Consider the following 22,022-nt stretch of genomic DNA (forward strand, 5'->3'; position numbering starts at 1 on the left):
GTATACTTACTTTTAATCCTAGACGGCTGCGTATACTTACTTTTGTTTTAAAGCAAAAGTAGTACACGAGAGGTCCAGAGATGGTAATTATGGTATGAGGCGGGGGGACGCCCCGCACTCCCGCACGTCACCCGCGCTATCCCGCACTGAGTTAGCGAGGGGGCTATACGGGTGGCCGGGGCGTCCCCACCCCGATGGCCATCTCGACCTGTCGCGTACTATAGGGAAGTAAAAGGTAGTTTTTTTGCAATTGCTTAGCTTGGGCAATTGGGCATACAAACTCATTTTAAGTTAATTGTAAAACTTTATTAATATATAACAAATCGTGTCCAAACCAACAATTTTTTATTCAATTACAAATGTGAGGTGTCTAATTACATGAACACGTCATCCGCTAGCACACGATTTTCAGATGCAGCGCTTTCGTCCTCAAATGTCACCATTTTGTCGCGCCGAGCCCGCGCTCGTTCACTAAACGAACTAACGCCGACCGACATCAACTCGCTCGCACCTATACCAGCACCACTTAGATTAAATTCACTTAAACTGCGCGGTACAAAATACTCAACACAACGCTCGGCATGCCCCGCTGATCGACGTGCTGGAGTATTCCTTTGGAAACTCTCTTCCCCATAAGCCGATGACTTCCGTCGGGGCAAACTGTTGAACTTTGTCGGATTCGAACTATCAATCTTAAAAGTCACTTGTGCCCTTTTCTCCTGGCAATTCACAGGCGGCCCTTCAGCCGCCTCTCTATGTCAGGATACGACAGCCATTGAAATCTTATCATCACATTTTTCCACATTGTGGACTGCGCGAGTTTTAGAACTACCTGTACAGAGTGCCGTAAAGCCGCGCAACACCGAACTCATGTCCTCCTGAATTAGATTAAAACACATAGCTACTACTACTATTCCCACTAAAATATATATACAGCACACTCCAACAGCGATATCTTCCGCTTTCGCCGACACAGTGCTGGCATACAATCCAGGCTTCAAATTTCCGAAGCCTATTGTTGCAAGACTTGAAAAGGAAAAGTAACATCCATCTACAAAAGTCCACCTTTCCGTTGTATGGAATACGAACGTACCTAAAGCTATATAAAGGACGATGAGAAGTAAACTTAGAACAATTGGCACTCGCGTATGGTCCCGACATGTCCAATGATAGCCTCCGCTAAAACTGTCAAGGTTTAAAGCAGCTTGGAACGGTGTTCGTTTTTGACGTTCGTATATTTTGTCTTTCCTATCACAGTCTACAAATTGCCTGCACTCAACACCGGGTAGCGAGTATCGACTAAGACAATCGGCTTTTGTATGAAAGTCTCCCCTTTTTAATCTCGCTGGGCAAAGTTTGGAGTAGAGGGCTCGAAAGTTTCTCGCAAGGGCTTCCCCAATTGTTGACAAGTACAGCATTATGAGCGGGATCCCGATACAGGCATACGCTATTGCGACCAGCTTTCCCGTAGATGATTTTGGAGTAACGCTCCCGTGACCTGTGGACAAGGTAAATCCTTGTCATCTATTTTATAGTATTTATGTTAATTTAGTTACTATTTTTGTGTAAAGGATATATTTGATATGACCACGCCATAGTATGGTAGATTGTAGCTCGAAACAAAAATTGTAATTAACAACTTATTAATATAACCTACAATCAGCAAATAAATAATTTGTATTTGTATTTTGTATTTGTAACTATTTATCTAAACTTACCGATAGTAGTGATGAGAGTGAGTGCATATATAAAACTGCCAGCAAACGTCCAACGGTAGTCAATAGAGTCGTAATGGGTGGAAATATTAGGTATCTCTCCAGTTTGCATTGACTTTATCAGAATTTTCTGAAAATCCATCAACTCTTTTGCTGCTAACTTAGTCCAATTCTCCTTGTAAAGTATGTTTAAATCCTCAGTTATTGACCAAAGACGTTCGACTGTTTTAGATCTAAGATCACCACTTTGGGATTGGCTCAAGTTTGGTTTAGATGCAGCGACTGACGTTTCTTCTGGGATAGAGTTGCCTTCCAGAGCGAGGAACAAAAATCCGCCAACGAGGTTGTATGTTAGAACGAGGAAGCATATTGCTAGGCAAGTCAGAGGCGATGCACGGCGTTTATGAGCACATCGGCAGCAGAACAGTCTTGTATCATCTCTACGAGATATGAAACAGCAGTTGCCTTCTTCTATCAACGGTGGATCAGTTCGTGTAGTACGCTTCAACGTTACACGTCCACCGTCTTCTATCATGATGATCAGTGGCTCATACTTTAACGAACCTTATACTTTTTGTGGTGTATTCTCTTCTTAGTTCTTAACATTCTCAGTTATATTTGTGGTATCAGAAGTGGGATGTAAGTCGATGGTGTTCTGTAACAAGGAAAAATAAATATTAATATTCAAATTAACTAAATTGTAAAATTTAACTTATAAGGTTATAAAAAATATTTTAATAAAAATCTTTGTAAATAAATAAATGGAGGGCAATATCCAACTTTTGCCGTTCCGACAATCATATGTACTACCAGAAGTTTTTGAATCAAAGACATACCTACACTGTGCTAAGTATGAAATTTTACATCTTACCAACGTTGACAGAATTCGAACATAGAAACATAATAACGTTAGAGTCAAACGAATCGAATTTCCTTGACTCAAAGTTAAAAATTCAGTACCATCGATTCTAGTTTCGCAACGTTTCCGTTTGGCGTTGGATATAAGGTAGAGAGTAAGAGTAAGATAAGTTAGTTCGCAACTTGAGATTTAAAACAAGATGATAAGGTTTACTTTTCTTTAATGCCAAAGTGTTTGACGCTCGAGTTCTAACAACGTTGGTGTGATGTAAGATCTCATACTAAGCACATAGAACTTCCAACATAAGCGAGTATTTGTGTCGGACCGGCTAGCTCCCCAGGCACTATACATTAACGCTTGAAAGGAAGATTTCCTTTTGTAGCGGTCGAGCATATTACGGGCTTTCATCTACCTAGTTGTACATCGTTTAGGATTTATCAATACACAGCTTTAACATCAATTTGATGGCAACATAATATTATGTTATGCATAAAATATAGTACACATAATTTATGCTAGTTAATGACGTGTCTAAAACACTAACTAAGTCGACTGATGAGAGCTCTTCCCCAGACCACCCTAAAACAGCCACCATAGAGTAGGTTTTATATTTGTGTCCATCTATCCACCACGGAAAAACTATCCAAAACATATATAATCAATAACAAATTCGCCAGGGTGGATAGATGGATACACGTTTTCGAGTATATACCATAGAGAGGCTGTTTTAGGGTGAATGAACAGAATAAGTTTTTTTTCTGCAATTTAATATTTTTATTTACAAAATCATGATAGTTGTTGCAGAAATGCAAATCCGAAAATATTAAAAGTTTAAATATTTATAATAATACTAGCTGATGCCCGCGACTTCGTCCGCGTGGATTTACATTTTTAAAATCCCGCGGGAACTCTTAGATTTTCCGGGATAAAAAGTAGTCTATGTGTTAACTGTTAATACAGGGTATAATAATTTATCTCTATTCCAAATTTCATCTAAATCCGTTCAGCCGTTCTTGCGTGATTGAGTAACAAACATCCACACTTTCACAGTTATAATATTATTAGGATATTAGGATTAGGATTAGAATTAGGATCATGATATGCTAAACTGATTTCTAGTTCCATGATATCATGAATAAGCAATGAAGTGTAAAACTAGACTTTTGGAGTTAAAAATATTAAAAAAAACAATTTGAAAATAACCCAAAATATATATGCCATAAAATAGAACAAACTCAAATTGAAAACAGTTGATGGAAATAGTTATATCTCTAGAGATCGCGGGCGCTTTCGACTACTTCAAACCCGATACACGTACACGGGAGTAAATCGAAACTTGCATTATAAATCGTTATTGTTCTGCATGAATACAGCCCATTGTAAGCAGCTGGAGCAAACTTTTTAATAATTCGTTTCATGCGGGACATCTGCGCGGAAAATATATTCCGAGTTATATAGCAAAGACCTCACAATATCATGGGCCGAGAGCCAGTGGACTGTTTTTTAGCCCCAATGGAACGGGATCTCACACATTTTTGGGAACGAAATTGTATGGGTTTGTTTGTTATGTGCGGACTTTCACCACTTTTTTCAAAGACATCTAGACTGAAATTGATGGACTCTAAAATGTATAGTTTATAAACTTGTTTTTTGCGTATTTTCAGCTGCATATTAGTTATCAATATGAATATAGTGAAGTAATAGTAATTTAAGTAAGTAAATGGTACATATTTATGTACGAACGAGTTTATTTTACGTGTTGCTACAAATAATATTATTACGAGTTTGTATCTGATACGTACATTGGGCTCGCATTGTTACAGCTCAATTTAAGAATTATGTGTTATAGGACTGAGACCATGTTATATGACTATGAATATGAAAAGTGCTTGACCAGGTTGTTGGTTAAGTTTACGGATTTTTTGTTACATAGGTTAGGTTGTAATGTTTGGATGGGTGTAAAACTGTTTGAAAGAACAGTGAACTTGCTCTTTGACAATTTATGAATCGTTTCATTTTATAGTAGGATATATTTTATGAGTTATTTTACGAAAATGCTAAAGGAAAAAGAAATATGTACTTTTTATTGAATAGATAAATCTGTATCTCCGTCGCTGTAACCGAGGTTTTATGCGTATTTAATGGAATAAAAGGAAACAAGATAATAGAAAGCTTAACATACAATAACGTAATCTTGATTCAAAATATATACCACTAGCTAATGCCCGCGACTTCGTTCGCGTGGATCTAGTATTTGAAAAATAATGTTATGATCTTGATCAGAGTCAGATAGTAAGTATAAGAAAAAGCAGGAATGCCTGCGACTTCGTCCGCGTGGACAAATTTCAAACCCCTATTTTACCCCCTTATGTTTACGTCATAATAGCTATCCGCTTGCCAAATTTCAGTCTGATCCTTCCAGAAGTGCGTTTATAGATCAGCCAGTCAGTTAGATTTTTCTTTTACGTGCATATAATATATAGATAATATTTTCTCACAAGTTAACGAAAAAATAAAAATAAACCGGATTTAAATAAATAATTTAATATTGATGAGGCGTTCATGGCAATGTAAGCTGATGTAAAAAATGTTAATGCACACTGAATTTAAATACCATGAATACAACTAGCTTCAAAAATATATATTATTAAATGATATAATAATATCTCACAGGTTAACAAGAAAATAAAAATAAACCGGTTTTAAACATCGATATAAATGACAAGATGGTCAAGCGAACAAAATTTTTCACAATCTGAATTATTTGGTTTATTTGGTTGCTGTTCAGCGCCACTTCTTAGCTAATGAACGACCCGTTTGAAATTCAGACGTCACTAAGGTTGCATTGGTGCATAAGCACCAATGAGTCGGTGCCATTTTGTTTGTTCAATAACCCCGTCCATACGAAGTAATATATAAGTCAATGATTTTAAATCAAAAATTTAATATTGATGAGGCTTTCATGGCAATGTAAGCTGATGTAAAGAATGTTAATGCACACTGAATTTTGAAAACAGCAGTTGTCAACATGTTTCAGCTTTTAGCTACACTTTTATACAGTGCTGAACATTTGAAAGGCTGCGCCTTCGGGCAAATAATCAAAGATGAAAAGGTTTCCTTGGGAGGCTTGTCACGCGCTCTCTGATTCTGATTTTTTATCCACCACCTGAATACCAATAAGTGAAACTCTTTTGTCTTTGAAAGAACAGAGCAGAAAATATCGTATATGCAGTAGTTGACTGAGCGCAGCGAGATCTTCGAATCTACCTTCTTGTGATTTGCACTTCGTTTACTTGTTTGTCAAGCAATTTTATTAAGTTTGAAGAAACTATCGCCTGTATACCTATTAGGTATAGTCGGCGACAGGTCGAGATGGCAATCGGATAGGGAACGCCACGCACACCCGCACAGCCCCCGCTTTAACCCGGTACGAGCGAGTGCAGGTGACGTGCTGGTGTGCGGGTCGTCCCCCCGCCTCATATCCAGATTGCCATCTCAACCTTTCCCGGACTATACGTGTGATTTGCACTTCGTTTGCTTGTTTGTCATCAGGCAGTTTTATCAAGTTTTGGGGAAACTACCGCTTGTATATTAGACTTCCGTGGGTCGTTGACTAAGTGACACTCGTTACGGGTCATTACACAAATTATACTTTAAACAGTTTGTAAATACACACTACAAGTCGAGACTAATATGCAATTGATGAATTCTGAAAGATGAACGATGAACGATGATTGACAAAGTTGCTTGGAAGCAATCAGCTGATCTTTCAGTTGTACAGAACAAGAGGGTGTAGTGAATTGTTACATTGATAATATTGCAAGTTTTTATGATTTGAAAAGAGCAACTATTGAGTTTCTTGCTGGCTCTTCTCAGATCTGCTTTCCGAACCAGTGGTAGATTCACAGACTTAACATAAGAGTACTGATTTTACGCACGCGCCATGGCTAATGCAGATTACACCATAAGTGTATGACACCGTTTCCTAGCTCCCCGCAAAAGATGCGTGCGCCCGCTGTTTTATTTACCTACCACTAGATGATGCCCGCGACTTCGTCCGCGTGGATTTAGGTTTTTTTCGGGATCAAAAGTGGCCTATATCCTTCCCCGGGATGCAAACTATCTCTGTACCAAATTTCATCGAAATCGGTTTAACGGATGAGCTGTGAAAAGCTAGCAGACAGACAGACAGGCGAACAGACAGACAGACGGATAGACAGACATGGATTTTTGTTTCCAAATTGACCCGGTGAATGATCAAACCCGAGTCCTACCACTTCGAAGTCACAACGTACATCGTTGCACCAGAGAGGTCATCAAAGTACGGTAAACTTATATTTTGTAAAATTTGGACGGTTGCCAAATCGTTCTTGCTATTATTATAATCATAGACAGTCTCTCGAAAGAAATTGCGCATTTAGCTCGATAAAACAGAAAAAGATTGCCAGTAAAGAACAAAGTAGTAAAGCAGGAGTCGAGAAAAATAAGGCAAATAAATTAGCAGCAAACATTCACAAGACAATTCGAACTAAAGTTATCTTTATTCCAACTATGTAGGTATATTGCTTTGTCTCGAAATCTGCGCAACTCTGAGATCCTGGTTCCTAGTTTAATATAAGCTCTAAATTGGACCTGCTTATTCTACAAAGGCTTTCGTACGTCGTGGCTTCTATTTATTATTTCACTTGAAAAATCTATTATACAGGTATTATATCCAACACATCTGCTCATAATTTGTAGGCTAATCGCATGATATCTTTCACCTTTTTCATCATCATCATTATCAACTAAAAGATGTTCACAGTTGGACATACTCTCTTGTAGGGACTTTCTACGCCACGGTCTTGCGCCGTCTGAATCCTACCGCTCCCTGCAACTCGTTTGTTGTCGTCTGTCCACCTAGAAACTGTCCTTCGCCTTTCTACTCGAGTACAGCTGTTTTCGACTCTTAGAGCCGATGCATACAGACAGACCGGAGTAGAACTGAGTTTTTTTGATAGTAACTTAAACTCGGTTTGATGGACTTCAACATATAGTTGAAATTGGTATACCTACTGAAAAATAAACACGGAGGAGATTTATAGATATCGACGTGCACATCGACTCAAGGCCAACAGAAAAAATCAAGGCGTATTCCCAAATTCAATCAGCCATACAGTAACGTTGATAAGTAACTGTATGAGTCTATAAAAACCTACTGAATTTTAGGCCATACATATAAATTATTTCAAACTCCAAGAAAAATATTATGTGTAAAATAAATACAAAGATCAAACAGCGTTTATTTTTAAATATATTTATTTATCCAAGTATAATATTATATTACTTGGGTGTTATCACAATACAAAAACATATCAATTCCAGAAAAATTTCATATCAAATAATACGGTCGCGTTATATGTAAACGAATTTTCTACCGTTGTAAACAAAAAACAAATCAGGATTTGTACGAAATAAGGCATATATTTTAGGTAGGTACACACGACTTTGTTTGAGGCAATTTCATGAGATCAGTTGAAGTCCTCGAGAGCGAAGTTGCTAGTTTATTGCTGTGTGAGAGCACTTATGAAATTCTACTGTATAAACCAAGTCACGTTTATACTTTACAGTCGTGTAGCATTCTTTGATATTTCGTGGAGTCAAGAGACAAAATATATTAATATAACACGAGACAAAGGTACTTAATACTTTTATTTGATTCATATAAAAGCCGGTGATCCTCGGTACTATCCTTCCTGTTTCTCTCATTGTTAGCACTAAAAGTTTTCTCTTCGGTCAGTTATAATTACAAGTTTCAATGAGTTTTTTAGCATAAGTAGAGGAAAGAATCCTAAAACCGTGAATTTGTGGTTACATCGAAAAAAATGCTATATCAAGTGGGGTATCATATGAAAGAGCTTTACCTGTGCATTCTAAAACAGGTTTTTATTTATTTTTATGCATAACAGTTTTGATTTATCGTGCAAAATGTTGAAAAAATACGGCTGTAGTACGGAAACCTCGGTGCGCGAGTTTGACTCGCACTTGGCCGGTTATTTTCAATAAAAGACCAACCGTAACTTGTTCCGTCCATAATAATGAGACCTATGTAAACCAAACAATTTCACAATCCCCGATAATCCCCAAATGGCTCTTATTGTTATCCCTTTCGTAACTTTTAAAACAAAATGTATTCTAGAAGGTTTTATGGGCCGCTTTTAGTGACCCGTGAAAATAATAGACCAATGGTCGACGTTAAGTTAATCCAGATACAGAAATACAGACTGTAGAAAAGCTTTTTGTAAATCCGTCCTGCTTTGCTCGGGTGGAGTTTTAGAAATTTCAACGGGATTACTAAAACCTAACGTCCTTCTATGCGCGCGAAACTGCGGGATAAAGCTAGTCTTAAAAACAAGAGTAAAACAAACAGAGAGTAGAGTAAGAAAATTTTGCACAAGATGTGGCCCCAGGCCTATACATTCTGGGAGCATCTCCTTTACTAGCCGACACTAGTTATACTACAATTTTAAACAGATGAAGTCGTTGGTGGTACTGCGATAAATCTACACAATTGATCAGATTAATCAGAAAGGCTGCTTGAAGATGTAACCCTCGGGGAGTCACGTGCCTATTTGCTACATCGGCGATTTTACACTCCTTTGTAGGTAGGGGGCAAAAGTGGGAGGGGGAAGAGATTAGGCGGCAGGTGAACTCAGTCCGACAGTAATTCCGAACATTTGTTACATCTAACTTTGGTTCGGTCGTATTGAATTCTAATAAGTTTTAAAGGGTGTCGTACTTACCTATTCTACTTTGATAATAATATTATCGTCTATTAAATGTTTTCACGATTATTATTATTTTTTTCTTTTCCATTCCATTATGATACTATTTATATTTGTGTTAGGTGTTTATTAATTGATAATACTTAATAATCACTTATCAGTATGAACAGCTTTTCAATAAAAGCTGGAACTTGTAAATTCCAACTTTTTTTTGCATCGGAGGCTTATATTGATAAGCAAATATTTAGTACATCGCCTGAATAACTTTATTGATTAAAATACGTTACAAAGAGCTGCGACAGACAAAACTGAAAAATAGAATATTTATTTAGTGCATTTTTTAGAGAGGTTGTATAGTCACCGCTAATGAACAAATAATTTTTATACGAAACGAACGTACAGCCACGATGTCAAAAATTGAGATTGCAAATATAATTTTTAACAAAAATGAACATAATATTTTACGAACATGTTTTAAAATATTATATTTTACCTACTCTTAATTTTTCAGTCTTTCTTAAATGTTTTAAAGGTTTGCTTATTTTACTTATTGTACTAACTTTTTTTTCGTTTTTTGGTACGTTGATCAAGTTCCTGGTTTAAAGTTTCTTCTCAACTTCCAATATTCCAAATCGTAACATCTACCTCACCTTTAAGGTTAACATTATATGCGAACACTGTTATCCTGCATATTTCCACGCCTTTAAAATGTAGACCCTAAAATCACTCGTTATCTCCAGAATAGACGCATTCGGAAATGTAGTGTTGGCGCAAGATTTTTAGCATCCCACGAATTGCAGTTAGCATAAATGTCGATCCTGGAGGAGCTGAAGAACCAAACCCTCTCTCTACTACAATTCTACTACTAGTTTATTATATAAACTATCTTGGAATCTGTGAGCCGACCATTAAACTGTCAAGAATGCGATGGGCAGGGCATGTATAACGAATGGACGACACAAGAGCTCCGAAAAAGTTGTTGGACAGCAAAGCAGAGGGCCTTAGAGGCCGAAGAACAACTAGAGGTCGCAAATGTTCATGGGCGGCGGTAATCAACAACTTAACATCAAGTGACTCACCTGCTCTATCTCTATTTGAAACCTGTGACACGCCTTATTAATAAGTTAGCTAGCACGTTAGCTAGTCACGAATAAACGAAAAGAAAGAAAAACTTCCAATAAGGTATTTTAACAAGAGTATGTTTTTAACTATACTTAATAGGTTCAGATAAATTTTGTAGTAGTTATAAAAACCCAAGTATCAAAAGTTTTTTATTCAAGCGTCGTGGTCTAGTTAGCAAGATAGGTAAATTTCATTCACTGGCGTACTGACGTAAAATGCTTGTTAGGCCGTATTTAGTACCATTTTGTATTTTGTGCTTTATTCAGAAACCGCGTCTGAACAAAATAATGATTTTATATGAAAATGTAGGCTGGAAATTTTGCGTTAACAAAATAACGGGGTTAAAATTTAATTGGGTTCCATTTATCATCCCTCGTCATAACGTAACCTGTAATTTATTGACTCTTTTTTTAGCGTAAACAGAAAAGGGGTGCGGAGTTTTGAAATAGGTATGGCAGTTGTTCCTTGGCCTTCATTTTTAATACGGTAGGTGTGGTCAGAGTCAACGGTATTGTAGTAGAACGTTAAAGCCCGAAACACATACAAGGCGGAATGTCATCCCCGATTGCCATCTCAACATGTTGCGTACTATAACTACCTGCTCTGCAGCCTACTGATTCGCTTATCATTTTAGCCTTTGTCTAACACTGAATAATAGCGACCGAGCTCATTTGACATTTATTTTTAATCCATTGAAGGTTTTCTACGAAAAATTATCAATGAAGTAGCAATGTAGAACCAATCAATACCAAATGAGCTTGGTGGCTATCATTCAGTGTTAGACACTGAGTTAGCGAGTCCGCTGGTCGTCCCACTGAAGGCGTCCTGTATACGTACGCATCTACGTCTGTAATATAATGATATGTTTGAAGCACGTCTAACTGTAACTAAATTGCAGCTCTAAACGCCTCACTACGAGAACATCTTACCTAATATAATTTCATAATATACTCATAATCAGCAGCCAAGTTTGATAAATTAACTATGTTGCGGACTGTAGCACTTTTTGTTTGTTTCTGCCATTGAATTGGTTAGTAATTCTATTTAGTCACTTTACTTGCTGATGTTTGTACACGCAATTATTTGCTTTATACATTACTTAACTTGGAACCTTGGAAACTTGGTCTTGGACTGTAGTCATCAAATGATGTGATTTTTTGTATCCCTTTTACGGCTCGACAGCTGCACCGATCTTTACGACATTCAGCAAAATATAGCCCGCACCTACCCCGGGAATCGACAAAGAATACTTTTCCCAGAAAATCAAAAAGTTCATACGGGATTTATAGAAATCCTCAATCCATGGCATCAGCTAATTAAGCTGATAAATATTTCAAATTACGATGAAGTAGTTATAAAAATAAAACAGTATAAACTGAAATCTAGTCTAGGGAATGAGAGTGTTTGCAAAAAGTCAACCGACCAACAAAAGCCGGCCGATATTACAGTCCAGTGAAGCTTTGTGACAATCTCGAATTAAGAAGTCGCTCGCGGCGACGCTTTTGTTTATTATCGGGAAAAATCGGGATTTTACGATGGAGCTGCTCTTTAGAAATGTGAAAATTCATGGAAATTGTCTGGAATCCCTCTGCAAAGATTGACAAAGGCGATGAATATTATATTTCTCGGAAGTGTGGTTGCCTCTTTTGGGATTACTTTAAGTGTCGGGTTGAACTATACTAACTTCTCTCTATCACGGAGAGAAGTTAAGGCTCTCTGTGTTACGGAATCCCATACAAATGACAAAGATAAAAAACTCAGTGGGCGTTAACCATATTGAGTTGCCAATCACTAACGAACCTATGTTATCCGTACCACTCTGTTGGGGAACCTGTTTTCAAAAAACATTCAACGACAAGTTGCCGCCAAGTTTCTTGCTGGTCTGGTAAACCTTTTAATTTTGGAACCCATTACAGTTAATTTGTCGAGGGTTTAAATACGACCCTTATTTATTTTATTATTTAAGTTATTCTTTAGCAGTTCGATAAATATTGCAATTGTTTTGCACGTAACATTAATATTCTTAAGCTAGGTAAGTACCTATTTCAACCATTTAATTCAGGCAGGTAGTTTATACGAAACGTTATTACACATCTATTACCATGTGTATTACTTTTATTATTATAATATACCCCAGACTATAGACTATCTACTATTGAAAGTTAATAATCCAATTAGGTACTAAATTAAATTAACTTTGCTATGTAATGCAATCCTTTGATACGAGTACACTCTATCGAATTTCGAAACTATGTCATAGTAACATCTATTTTAGCTATAGAGATTAATAGCTCGTTAATCAATCTAAAGTTGATTAAAATGAAGAAGACCAGAGGGAGGTCACCCTCTCGGTATTGCCCCCCTCTAAATTGCGGTTTTATACCTCGGGGGGGAATCTGGCGACAAATGGGGCAGCTAGTAATAGTCAGTTTTTACGAGTAACTTTTGGCGCGTTTATACTTCATTGAAAAGTAATTAGTTTAAAAAAGTGGGTGGCTACGTTAGTACTATTATATATTCTGTGGTGGCGTTTTTATATTTTCTGCATTCTGGAAGTGTTAACCAACGTACCCAAATAGGTAATACATATAAAACATAGAACTGTTGGAATTTTTACATTCGAGATTAAAGATGGGCGTTATTGGCTATTTACGGCAACGGTTAATCAACAGTTACTTAGTTTCAATACCGATATTGTTAACCGTTGCCGAATATCGGTATCAGAGTTGTGTTTCAACTAATTTAATATGCGCAACGCGCAGCGGTTTCCGTAGTAGTAACAAAGCTAGCTGCCGTATCAATACCGTCTGTATAGCTAGCGCGCGCATATTCACTAAAATAAAACCAATTTTACTTTCATGAATATCGTGAAATAATCACAACCTTAAGTTCATAGCAGTAAAGTTTAATTTGATCATTGACATAGGTCAAACTATAGTGGACGCCTGCACGAATAGTTTGCCACAGTCCAGTTAACCAAAAACATTTCATAAAGATTGATAAACCAAAGAGGACCTTATCTCTATTACTCTAAGGCTAACTGTATTTAGAATGATAGATCAAAGTGTAATGGACAAGTACTTGTACAGTTAAGCCTTAGCGTAATAGAGATAAGATCGGCTTTGGTTTACCAAGTTCTTAGTTACTAAGCCGGTAGCCAATAACCGCTCCTTCTCAGCTTTCAGTGAAAGAAAGAAAGAGAAGGCATAATTATTGCGTTTCTAGTTACCCAAAAACCAAACAATGCATTGTCGGTTGCCAGTTGGCAGTGTTGCGTTGTCAGGTGGTTCGTCATAGATGATAACTGAAAACCGTTGCTAGCTACGACAATAACGCTATGGTACGCTATAGGCACGGCAGCGGTTTTCAGTTAAGTTAAGCTATAGCGGACACATGTCTATTCGAGATTATTTGAGAGGTAAAAGATCTTTGTCGCAGCATTGAGTGATTATTACAAATCAATCAATGTGGCGATTATTACAAATCACTACCTACCTAATACCCGTAGCCATACATATATTGTGTTTTGATTGTTGGTAAGAAATGTGAAAGTGTGTTTGATTGTTGCTATGTCACCACGTTCCTTCAATTACGTCGCAACCGAGCAAGGGATCGACGTGATTTTTTTCAAAAGTATAGTGCTCAGTAGTGGGCCGGTAATGGGTTGATCACTTGGACGATCTAACCTATGGACTTGTAACGCGCCTAATATTACGAATAAAAATTTCTGTCACTTTTGGTGCGGGACGAGGAAACACTACATAGACAACTTGACACACTCACTTAACAAAGTTTTGTGTCATTATTAACACACACATATCTAAATCTTCAACACTACTACATTTTATGCACACTAATAAGTTATATACATCAACATACAAAGACATTACGAGTGTAAGACAGTCAAATTGATTTGCGATGCTACCGTATCGATATTTTAAAATATATCGATAGTTTTTCAGAAACAAAAGTAGAAGTAAGAATTTATTACTCGTATTTAATTACTTAAAACCAGTGTTTGGTCAGCGTAGCGTATTCTTGCATACATTCACCTCACTTAATAGGTAATTATCCCAAAAACTAATAATGCAACGTAAAAATAAGAAAAATATATATTTAAAAAATATGCACATACTTTTTTACTTATTTTATATCATTTTTAATCTTTTGTATTTTTTTATATAACGAAATTTTCATTTAAAATTTCGATAGTGAAAATGTGCTTATTAATGACCTTGGACGTTCTAATCTAGGTTAGATCGTCCAAGTTAATGACTTATATTATTATATAATACAAAATAAACCTGACCGCGCAAAAGCCTACCAAACATAATTAGTAGGTATATCAATCAATAAAATGTTTTTTTCTTTCCAATCAATCATTTATTTATTGCGCATTGGGTTTACATGGTAATTCCAATATGGTGTACTCTTTGTCCAAAAAAATTAAATGTAAGTTATTAAATATTACACGTATTGCCCTTACAAATTAGCAATGCAAAAATTTTCTCAATAAGCGGCAGGCGCTTTTACCCCACAGCAAAATTCCATAAGACAGATATGATACTATGAAAATAAATTAGTAAACACACACGGTGGCCTCTTCTATTTTTAACACGTCATTATTTACCATTAGGTTAATGTTATGTATATTCTTGGCGATTCTCTCTGTAAAAATATCGAAATCTGTAAAAATAAAACGATTATGATAAATTATTACCTAATCCTCATCCTTGAGAAAGGTACACCTTTTAGCTACATATTACCCAGTTCAGAGACACCCTACCCCGTTTCGCGCCTATCACTAAAATTGCGTTGCTTTAATATTTTTTTAAATGTATTAAGTACGTGAAATCACAGAAATCGACTAGTTTTATTACAAGTATAGGTAGCGAAAAAATTGTGGTAATTAATAATAACTATTCTTTACTTGACTTGAAGACGGTAATTTAGTCGTTAATAATAAAGAAAATGTTTTCATCGATATCGATAATCGAACCGCAATCACTATCACATGATTCTTAAAAATCGAACCTTATGTCCTACGCAATTAAATCTAATACTGAAAAATTTTGTAAAAATAACACTATAGTCTCGTGGGGAGTGCGGTATACTATAGACGGAGAGCCAGGACCCAAAATACTGTTTGAATTTACTAAGGCTAATTTTTATATAGTTCATTAGAATGGTTGCGTACACAAACATACTGCGGTCAGTCAAGTGAACCTGAGAACAGTGACTCAGGTGCGCTATCAAAGGTGTCGTACCTGCGAGGTAATAAAATGAATTTACTAAGGCTGAAAATTGTTATATAACTTGTATATTGCATATAAATAAAAGTTGTAATGGTTAGTCAGCAGAATATGGGGACAGAGCTGGTCAGTATGCGCAAAAAAATAGCCTTAGTAAATTCAAACAGTTTTTTGGGCGCTGGCTCTCCGTCTATAGTATACCGCACTTCCCACGAGACTAGTGTTATTTTTACTACTACGTAATTTCATGCTGTTCACGCGTATTCAAATTTTAACCTAATTTGTATATATCGAGGGTTGCAATTGTTTAGAAAAAACAAAATATAGTCTCGTGAGGAGTGTGACTCGTTTCTACCGAATTATTACGTACTCAATTACTGAATCGGTAAAGTTCTCGATTGTTATTTTATTATAATAATTTATGTAATTTAATTTATAGAAAGCGTTTATTACACCAAAAATACTTACTTATGAAATGAAATTCCATCTTTTTGTAAATTTGATGTGTTTGATTTGTTCTTGCACTCACTAACGGCACAAACAGGCATTTTTCACCCAGCGTGTAAGACGTCGTCACACATCGAAAACGATTCTGACAATGACAAAATCGATTCCGCAAACAGTGTTTATAAACGCAGTGGATTAAAAATCCATTACTATTGACAGAGGGGAATAATCATGCGAGGCGCGTCCTTAGGTTAGATCGTCCAAGGTTGATCATGATAATAACATCTAGTTGCTTCTCTATAAATCTTTTGTGTGATAGGTAAATAATAATTTTCTTGGACTGTTTTGTCAAGGTCTAAAGTTAAATAACAATATTTGCTCGAATATCCCTAATACTTGAAGCACAAAGATTACCGAGCCGTATGATTAATTTCGTACTACCCTATTATTGTCGTAACCACTCCTATGACAAATCCAAATGAAAGTATAAAATATTATTATGTAATAATAATATTATGTAATAATAATATTACTAGACTAACTGCTGCCTGCGACTTCGTCCGCGTGGATTAGGTTTTTAACAATCCCGTAGGAACTCTTTAATTTTCCAGGATAAAAGTAGCTTATGCCACTCTTCAGGTCTTTAACTGTACCCATGTAAAAAATCACGCCAATCCATTGCTTCGTTACGACGTGATTGAAGGACAAACAAACTAGTCAATGAACCAACAAACAAACAAACACTCTATCGCATTTATAAGGTGACCGATCAATTGACAAAAAACAAATGACAAAGTTTCATTTCCCAAACAAATTTTGGCAAAATTATGAATCGTTTTATGATCGTTATAAAACTTATGTTTCTACAAATAATTCATTTGATAAAACAAATTACCAGACAAATTGTTATTTCATAAAATATCATTTGAGAAACAATTGATTTCTTTAATCGTGTTAATTAGTAAAACAACATATCGCACTTTTTTTTTGATAAAATGAATTGTTTGATAAAATGCACTGTTTGATAAATACTTTAAGAATTCACTCAAATCTTTTATATGTCGACCGGGCCGACGGAAGAGACCGCTTACTAATGGGGGGGCTTACTAATAACTTAATGGGGGGTCTCTTTCAACCCAGAAAAACGGAGCCCCTCCTCCGCTCCGTCGATGGGCCCCGGTCGACGAGAAGTGACCACCACTATGGTGGGGGGGTCTCTCTCATCCCCCCCGCTCCCACCATCAAGAGCGAGCGAAGCGAGCTCGGGACTTGGGGCACTCCGCCTCGGAACGGTTAGGTTAGAAGGGGATGGCGGGGTCTGTAAGACCCCGCCATCCCCTTCGTGGGTTATTTCTTTTTTTACCACCCAGAAAAAAGGAGCCCCGCGAAGCGGGGCTCCGTCGACGAGAAGAGACCACCACTATGGTAGGGGGTCTCTCTCATCCCCCCCGCTTCCACCATCAAGAGCGAGCTCGGGACTTGGGGCACTCCGACTCGGAACGGTTAGGTTAGAAGGGGATGGCGGGGTCTGTAAGACCCCGCCATCCCCTTCGTGGGTTATTTCTTTTTTTACCACCCAGAAAAAAGGAGCCCCGCGCAGCGGGGCTCCGTCAACGGGCCCCGGTCGCCGAGAAGAGACCACCACTATGGTGGGGGGGTCTCTTTCCTCCCCCCCGCTCCCACCGTCAAGAGCGAGCGAAGCGAGCTCGGGACTTGGGGCACTCCGACTCGGAACGGTTAGGTTAGAAGGGGATGGCGGGGTCTGAGACCCCGCCATCCCCTTCGTGGGTTATTTCTTTTTTTCGCACCCAGAAAAAAGGAGCCCCATGATATTATTGATGCGTTGCATAGGGGTTTGCATATGTATGCAAAACAGACTTTTTGTATGTTTTTTGTTAATTAGTTATTTTATCATATAATAAATTTATCATCTATTATTTTGTAAAATCGCGAATTTGAAAAACAAATTATTTGGTGAAATAATAAATTTTTAAATATTTGGAAAGTTAAACATTTGTGAATAGAATATTTGTCAAATGATCTTTTGAAAAATGATATGTTTGCGGTATACGACGTTTGTGATTTGATTAGTTTTTCAAAAGTTTTTGGTGAACTGATAATTTGTCATACGTTTTTTGTCATTCATTAGTGAACCCATTTATAATATAGGTAGTGATGACGGCCGCATTTTTCCGCTTGAATTTACGTCTTTTAAAATCCATATGGAAGCTCTTTAATTTTCTATAAAAGTAAGTAGCCTATGTTGGTTTCCTGAATCTTGACGGAATGTAAAAAGATCTTTTCACTTTCATCACGCATAATTTGATTTTTTTATCCCGTGGCGGCAAGACACTGTTTTATTGCCATTTTTTGTTACACTTCACTTCCCTCACAAATCTATACTTCCCTTTTTGTTTGAATCTTAATTTTTTATTTGTGAAATTAAAAAAAAAATCTGGCCCCTTAAGGAAGCGCAATAAAGCTTTTTAGAGATGACGACAGGCGGAAATGACGTAATGAAAAAAGAAAGGAATATAGCGGAATTTCATGATATAGGGCGACCTTGGAGAAACAATTGGCCCAGTTCAGAAAAAATCGTTTCCTTACCAACAAATCATTTGAGTATCATCTATAAAATGGTTGGCACTTGACAGTCCTCATAGGCTTCATTTTGTCTTGAGGTTGCAAGATTGCAGACAAACGAAAGAGGCTATACCCAGCCCCAACCAACGTCTTACTAAGAAACTAAGTACTACAACTAACCTAAGAGTAATTACTTAGGCCTATTGTAGGCACGATGGTCGATGACAGGACAGTTCGTTAAGTAAACACCTCTCCATTCTAGGTATCACCGTCAACCCCTTATGCAAAGCATGTACTACTTTTTAAGATTTTTGTAACCTGTTATTTGTGTTTTGTGGTGCAATAAAGAATATACATACATACATACATACATACATACATACATACATGTATAGAGAGTAAAGAGATACCGGAACACGTACTAGAATGCAGCAGTATATCTGTCCAACAAGAAACCTACATTGGCTCCCCAGCAACACTCCCTCAAGTCCTCGCTGACTTAGGTAGAATTCTGGAGTGAGCTCGGTTGGCTGGAGAGACACGGTGGTAGCGGCACCAGTGGTGGTCTCACGTACAATTTACAACTATGTCTAAGTACGCAAAAGAAACCAAGATAAAGATGAAAGGGCTTCATTTATGCAAGCACCTATGTGAGTAGCTTTACTAAATTTCCAGTGTCGCTAACGTTTATACAACGAGTGAAAACTCGCTACTAAAACGTAAATTAACTTTTATCACGCGATAACGTTTCTTTTCATCACTTTTATATTCCATCTCCTGAAAGACACGACAGGAAATTGCTGAATAAACTTTTACACACAACAGTACTCGTATTCATGTGCGATTCGTTTTCTTACAGGAATTTCCACACAGACTTTCAGGACACGAACAAGAAATTTATGTAGACAGAATGCCAGTGGAGAGTGAAAAATGCTTATTGTAATATGCTATTTTTGAGATCAACTGAAGGATTCCACACCTTAGTTGAGTTTAAACTATGTAATGCTGTGTTCTACCACGAGTAAATTCTACGGAATTTCAGGGGCAGATAAACGAATTGTTTAAAGCTTAGAAAAATGTTGCTTTCGTAAGCATAACATGCTTGCACAAACTCATCACAAAGTTAGATACTCAAGCATGCAAACAAAATGATTTTGCTTACGGGCTTGTCAAGCTTGCAGGATGCATGTTTAGGTATCAAACCCCATATTAATTTTATTTTACAGATGTGAAATTATGTCTGTCTGTTACATTTTCACGGCTCAACCGTTTAACCGATTCTGACCAAATTTCATACCAAAGTTAGCTTGTATCTCGGGAACGGATGTAGGCTACTTTTTGTACCGAAAAATTAAAAACTTCCCGCGCGATTTTTATAAAACCTATGTACAACTTGACGAAGTCGCGGTATTACCTACCTATACTAGGTATTAGTCCCTACAAGCTATAAATTCTGAAACAGTTTCACGCTTATCATGGGAATATTAGGTAGTTATATCAGATAACAATCCTGTTATTCTTTCGTGGAAAATATAAATAATGGGTTTTATATTTGCGCAACAATAAATTATTTTCTGTTATCGTATGGACTCATCGTTGTTAACTTCCGATTCACATTTAGCGGGCTTTATGGGAAGGAAAGGGCGATGGTTGAGCAGGTATTCGCTCCAACGATTACAAATGGATATTTATTACACCTTTTCCATATTGTTGTACTAGCGACCACCCGCGGCTCCACTTGGCGAAAATATAAATCCTCTTTATTCCTTATCCCGTGGGAATTTTACAAGATGCAGCCAGCCTTTACCATGTCTACATTATGAAAGGAAAGTCTATGCAAAACTTGAACTTTAAAAGGTAACTGGGGTTTGTTGAGTCAGTCGGTGAGTCAGGACTTTCGTTTTTATAATATCTAGATTAGTTAGATAGGACAGACACACTTACACATTTATAATATTAGTATGGATTGTCCGCGGAGGACAAAAATATAGAACTGCATAGCATAACGCATGTGTTGGACTAATAGTACGGCGAAACACCATACCAAAATATGAGGAACTTGTTTCCTCCGCGGGTAATAATCCCTCACCTGCGCAGGCCTACACGAATGAGTTAATTTACGTAATAAATTTTACCTAATAAAACTATAAATACATTAAATTAAAATATTGAGAATTATTTTCTTAGTAAATATCGCTATGGATAAGGATGTGAAATTTACAAATTCCTAAAAAATATCACGAAATCCCGGAAGACACCGGGCACCCCAATTTATAACCTGATTTGACAAAATAATAGTTTAGTGAAACGTTCTTACACGAAACAAAATCCATTATATTGTAGATCTCTTTGCGGATATACATGGGACCAGAAGCTTAATTTGTTATAATCCGCTGAAACAGATAAATCTGTATGACGCAACATGCAGCATGAGTCAGATTTTTCTGTTGCAGGGGATTATAGCAAATTAAGCTTTTGGTTCCTTGTATAAGATGTCAAAATATTTAACAGACTTGAAGCTCATACAGCCCAAAAGTAAAACGTTTCTATATCAATCCCTGCAGGCTTATTAACATAATATTATTTAGAGTGATATCTTCGAAGAACAAAGTAATTTTACCTACGTTACAGTAATGACGTTTCCGTTATTATATAGCGCAACCAAATTCCGTCAAAGATTTCGACATTTAAATGCTCTTTGAATCACATCTTTGAATCTTGGAATCCGTGCTTTGAATAATCCAATCTTGTCCATTACGTTGTCTACAATGTTAGACTAAAATATGAAGAGTGAACTCTTAGCTTTGAAGGCAAAATGATTTAAATGGTAACACAATTGATCTTCCTGGTATAGTGGTGTGCACTGCGGTCTTAAAACAGGGAGGCCTTGATTCGATTCCTCGAGTTTTATGGAGATATTTTTATGAATTCTATATGTCTAGCCTATGGTAGCGATGATAACTATGACTGTGCATTTTTGAGAGGTCGGAGATTTGATTCCGGGCTTATATTTCGGAGCTATGCCCATTATAAGTACCTAATTGAATATCAACGGTGCTCGTGAGGAAAACCTGCATGCCTGAGAGTTCTCCATAATGTTCTCAAAGGTGTGTGCAGTCTGCCTGCCCATCCGCACTTGGCTATGGTGGACTATGGCCAAAACCTTCTCATTCTGAAAGGAGATCCATGCTCAGTAGTGAGCCGGTGATGGATTAATCATGATGTTGATTTATCCATGTTGTGCGGTAATTATTAGCCGGCGTGTGGACATACTTATAAC

The 22,022-nt window shown here is 37.0% G+C and overlaps 1 protein-coding gene across 1 annotated transcript in view; it reads right to left on the minus strand.

Moving 5' to 3' along the window:
* Positions 1-521: 521 nt before the first annotated feature.
* Positions 522-22,022, minus strand: part of LOC117985368 (potassium channel subfamily K member 15-like) — a 68,055-nt gene continuing 46,554 nt past the window's right edge. Inside the window, exons 2-3 of the mRNA XM_034972067.2 lie at positions 1,719-2,370; positions 522-1,498 (exon numbers count right to left, since the gene is read on the minus strand). Coding sequence (XP_034827958.1) covers positions 759-1,498; positions 1,719-2,250 — 1,272 coding nt within the window. The 5' untranslated portion in view covers positions 2,251-2,370 and the 3' untranslated portion in view covers positions 522-758. The remainder of the gene's footprint in view (positions 1,499-1,718; positions 2,371-22,022) is intronic.

This window comes from Maniola hyperantus, chromosome 9 (genome assembly GCF_902806685.2).
Source record: "Maniola hyperantus chromosome 9, iAphHyp1.2, whole genome shotgun sequence".
Taxonomy (NCBI): Eukaryota; Metazoa; Arthropoda; class Insecta; order Lepidoptera; family Nymphalidae; genus Maniola; species Maniola hyperantus.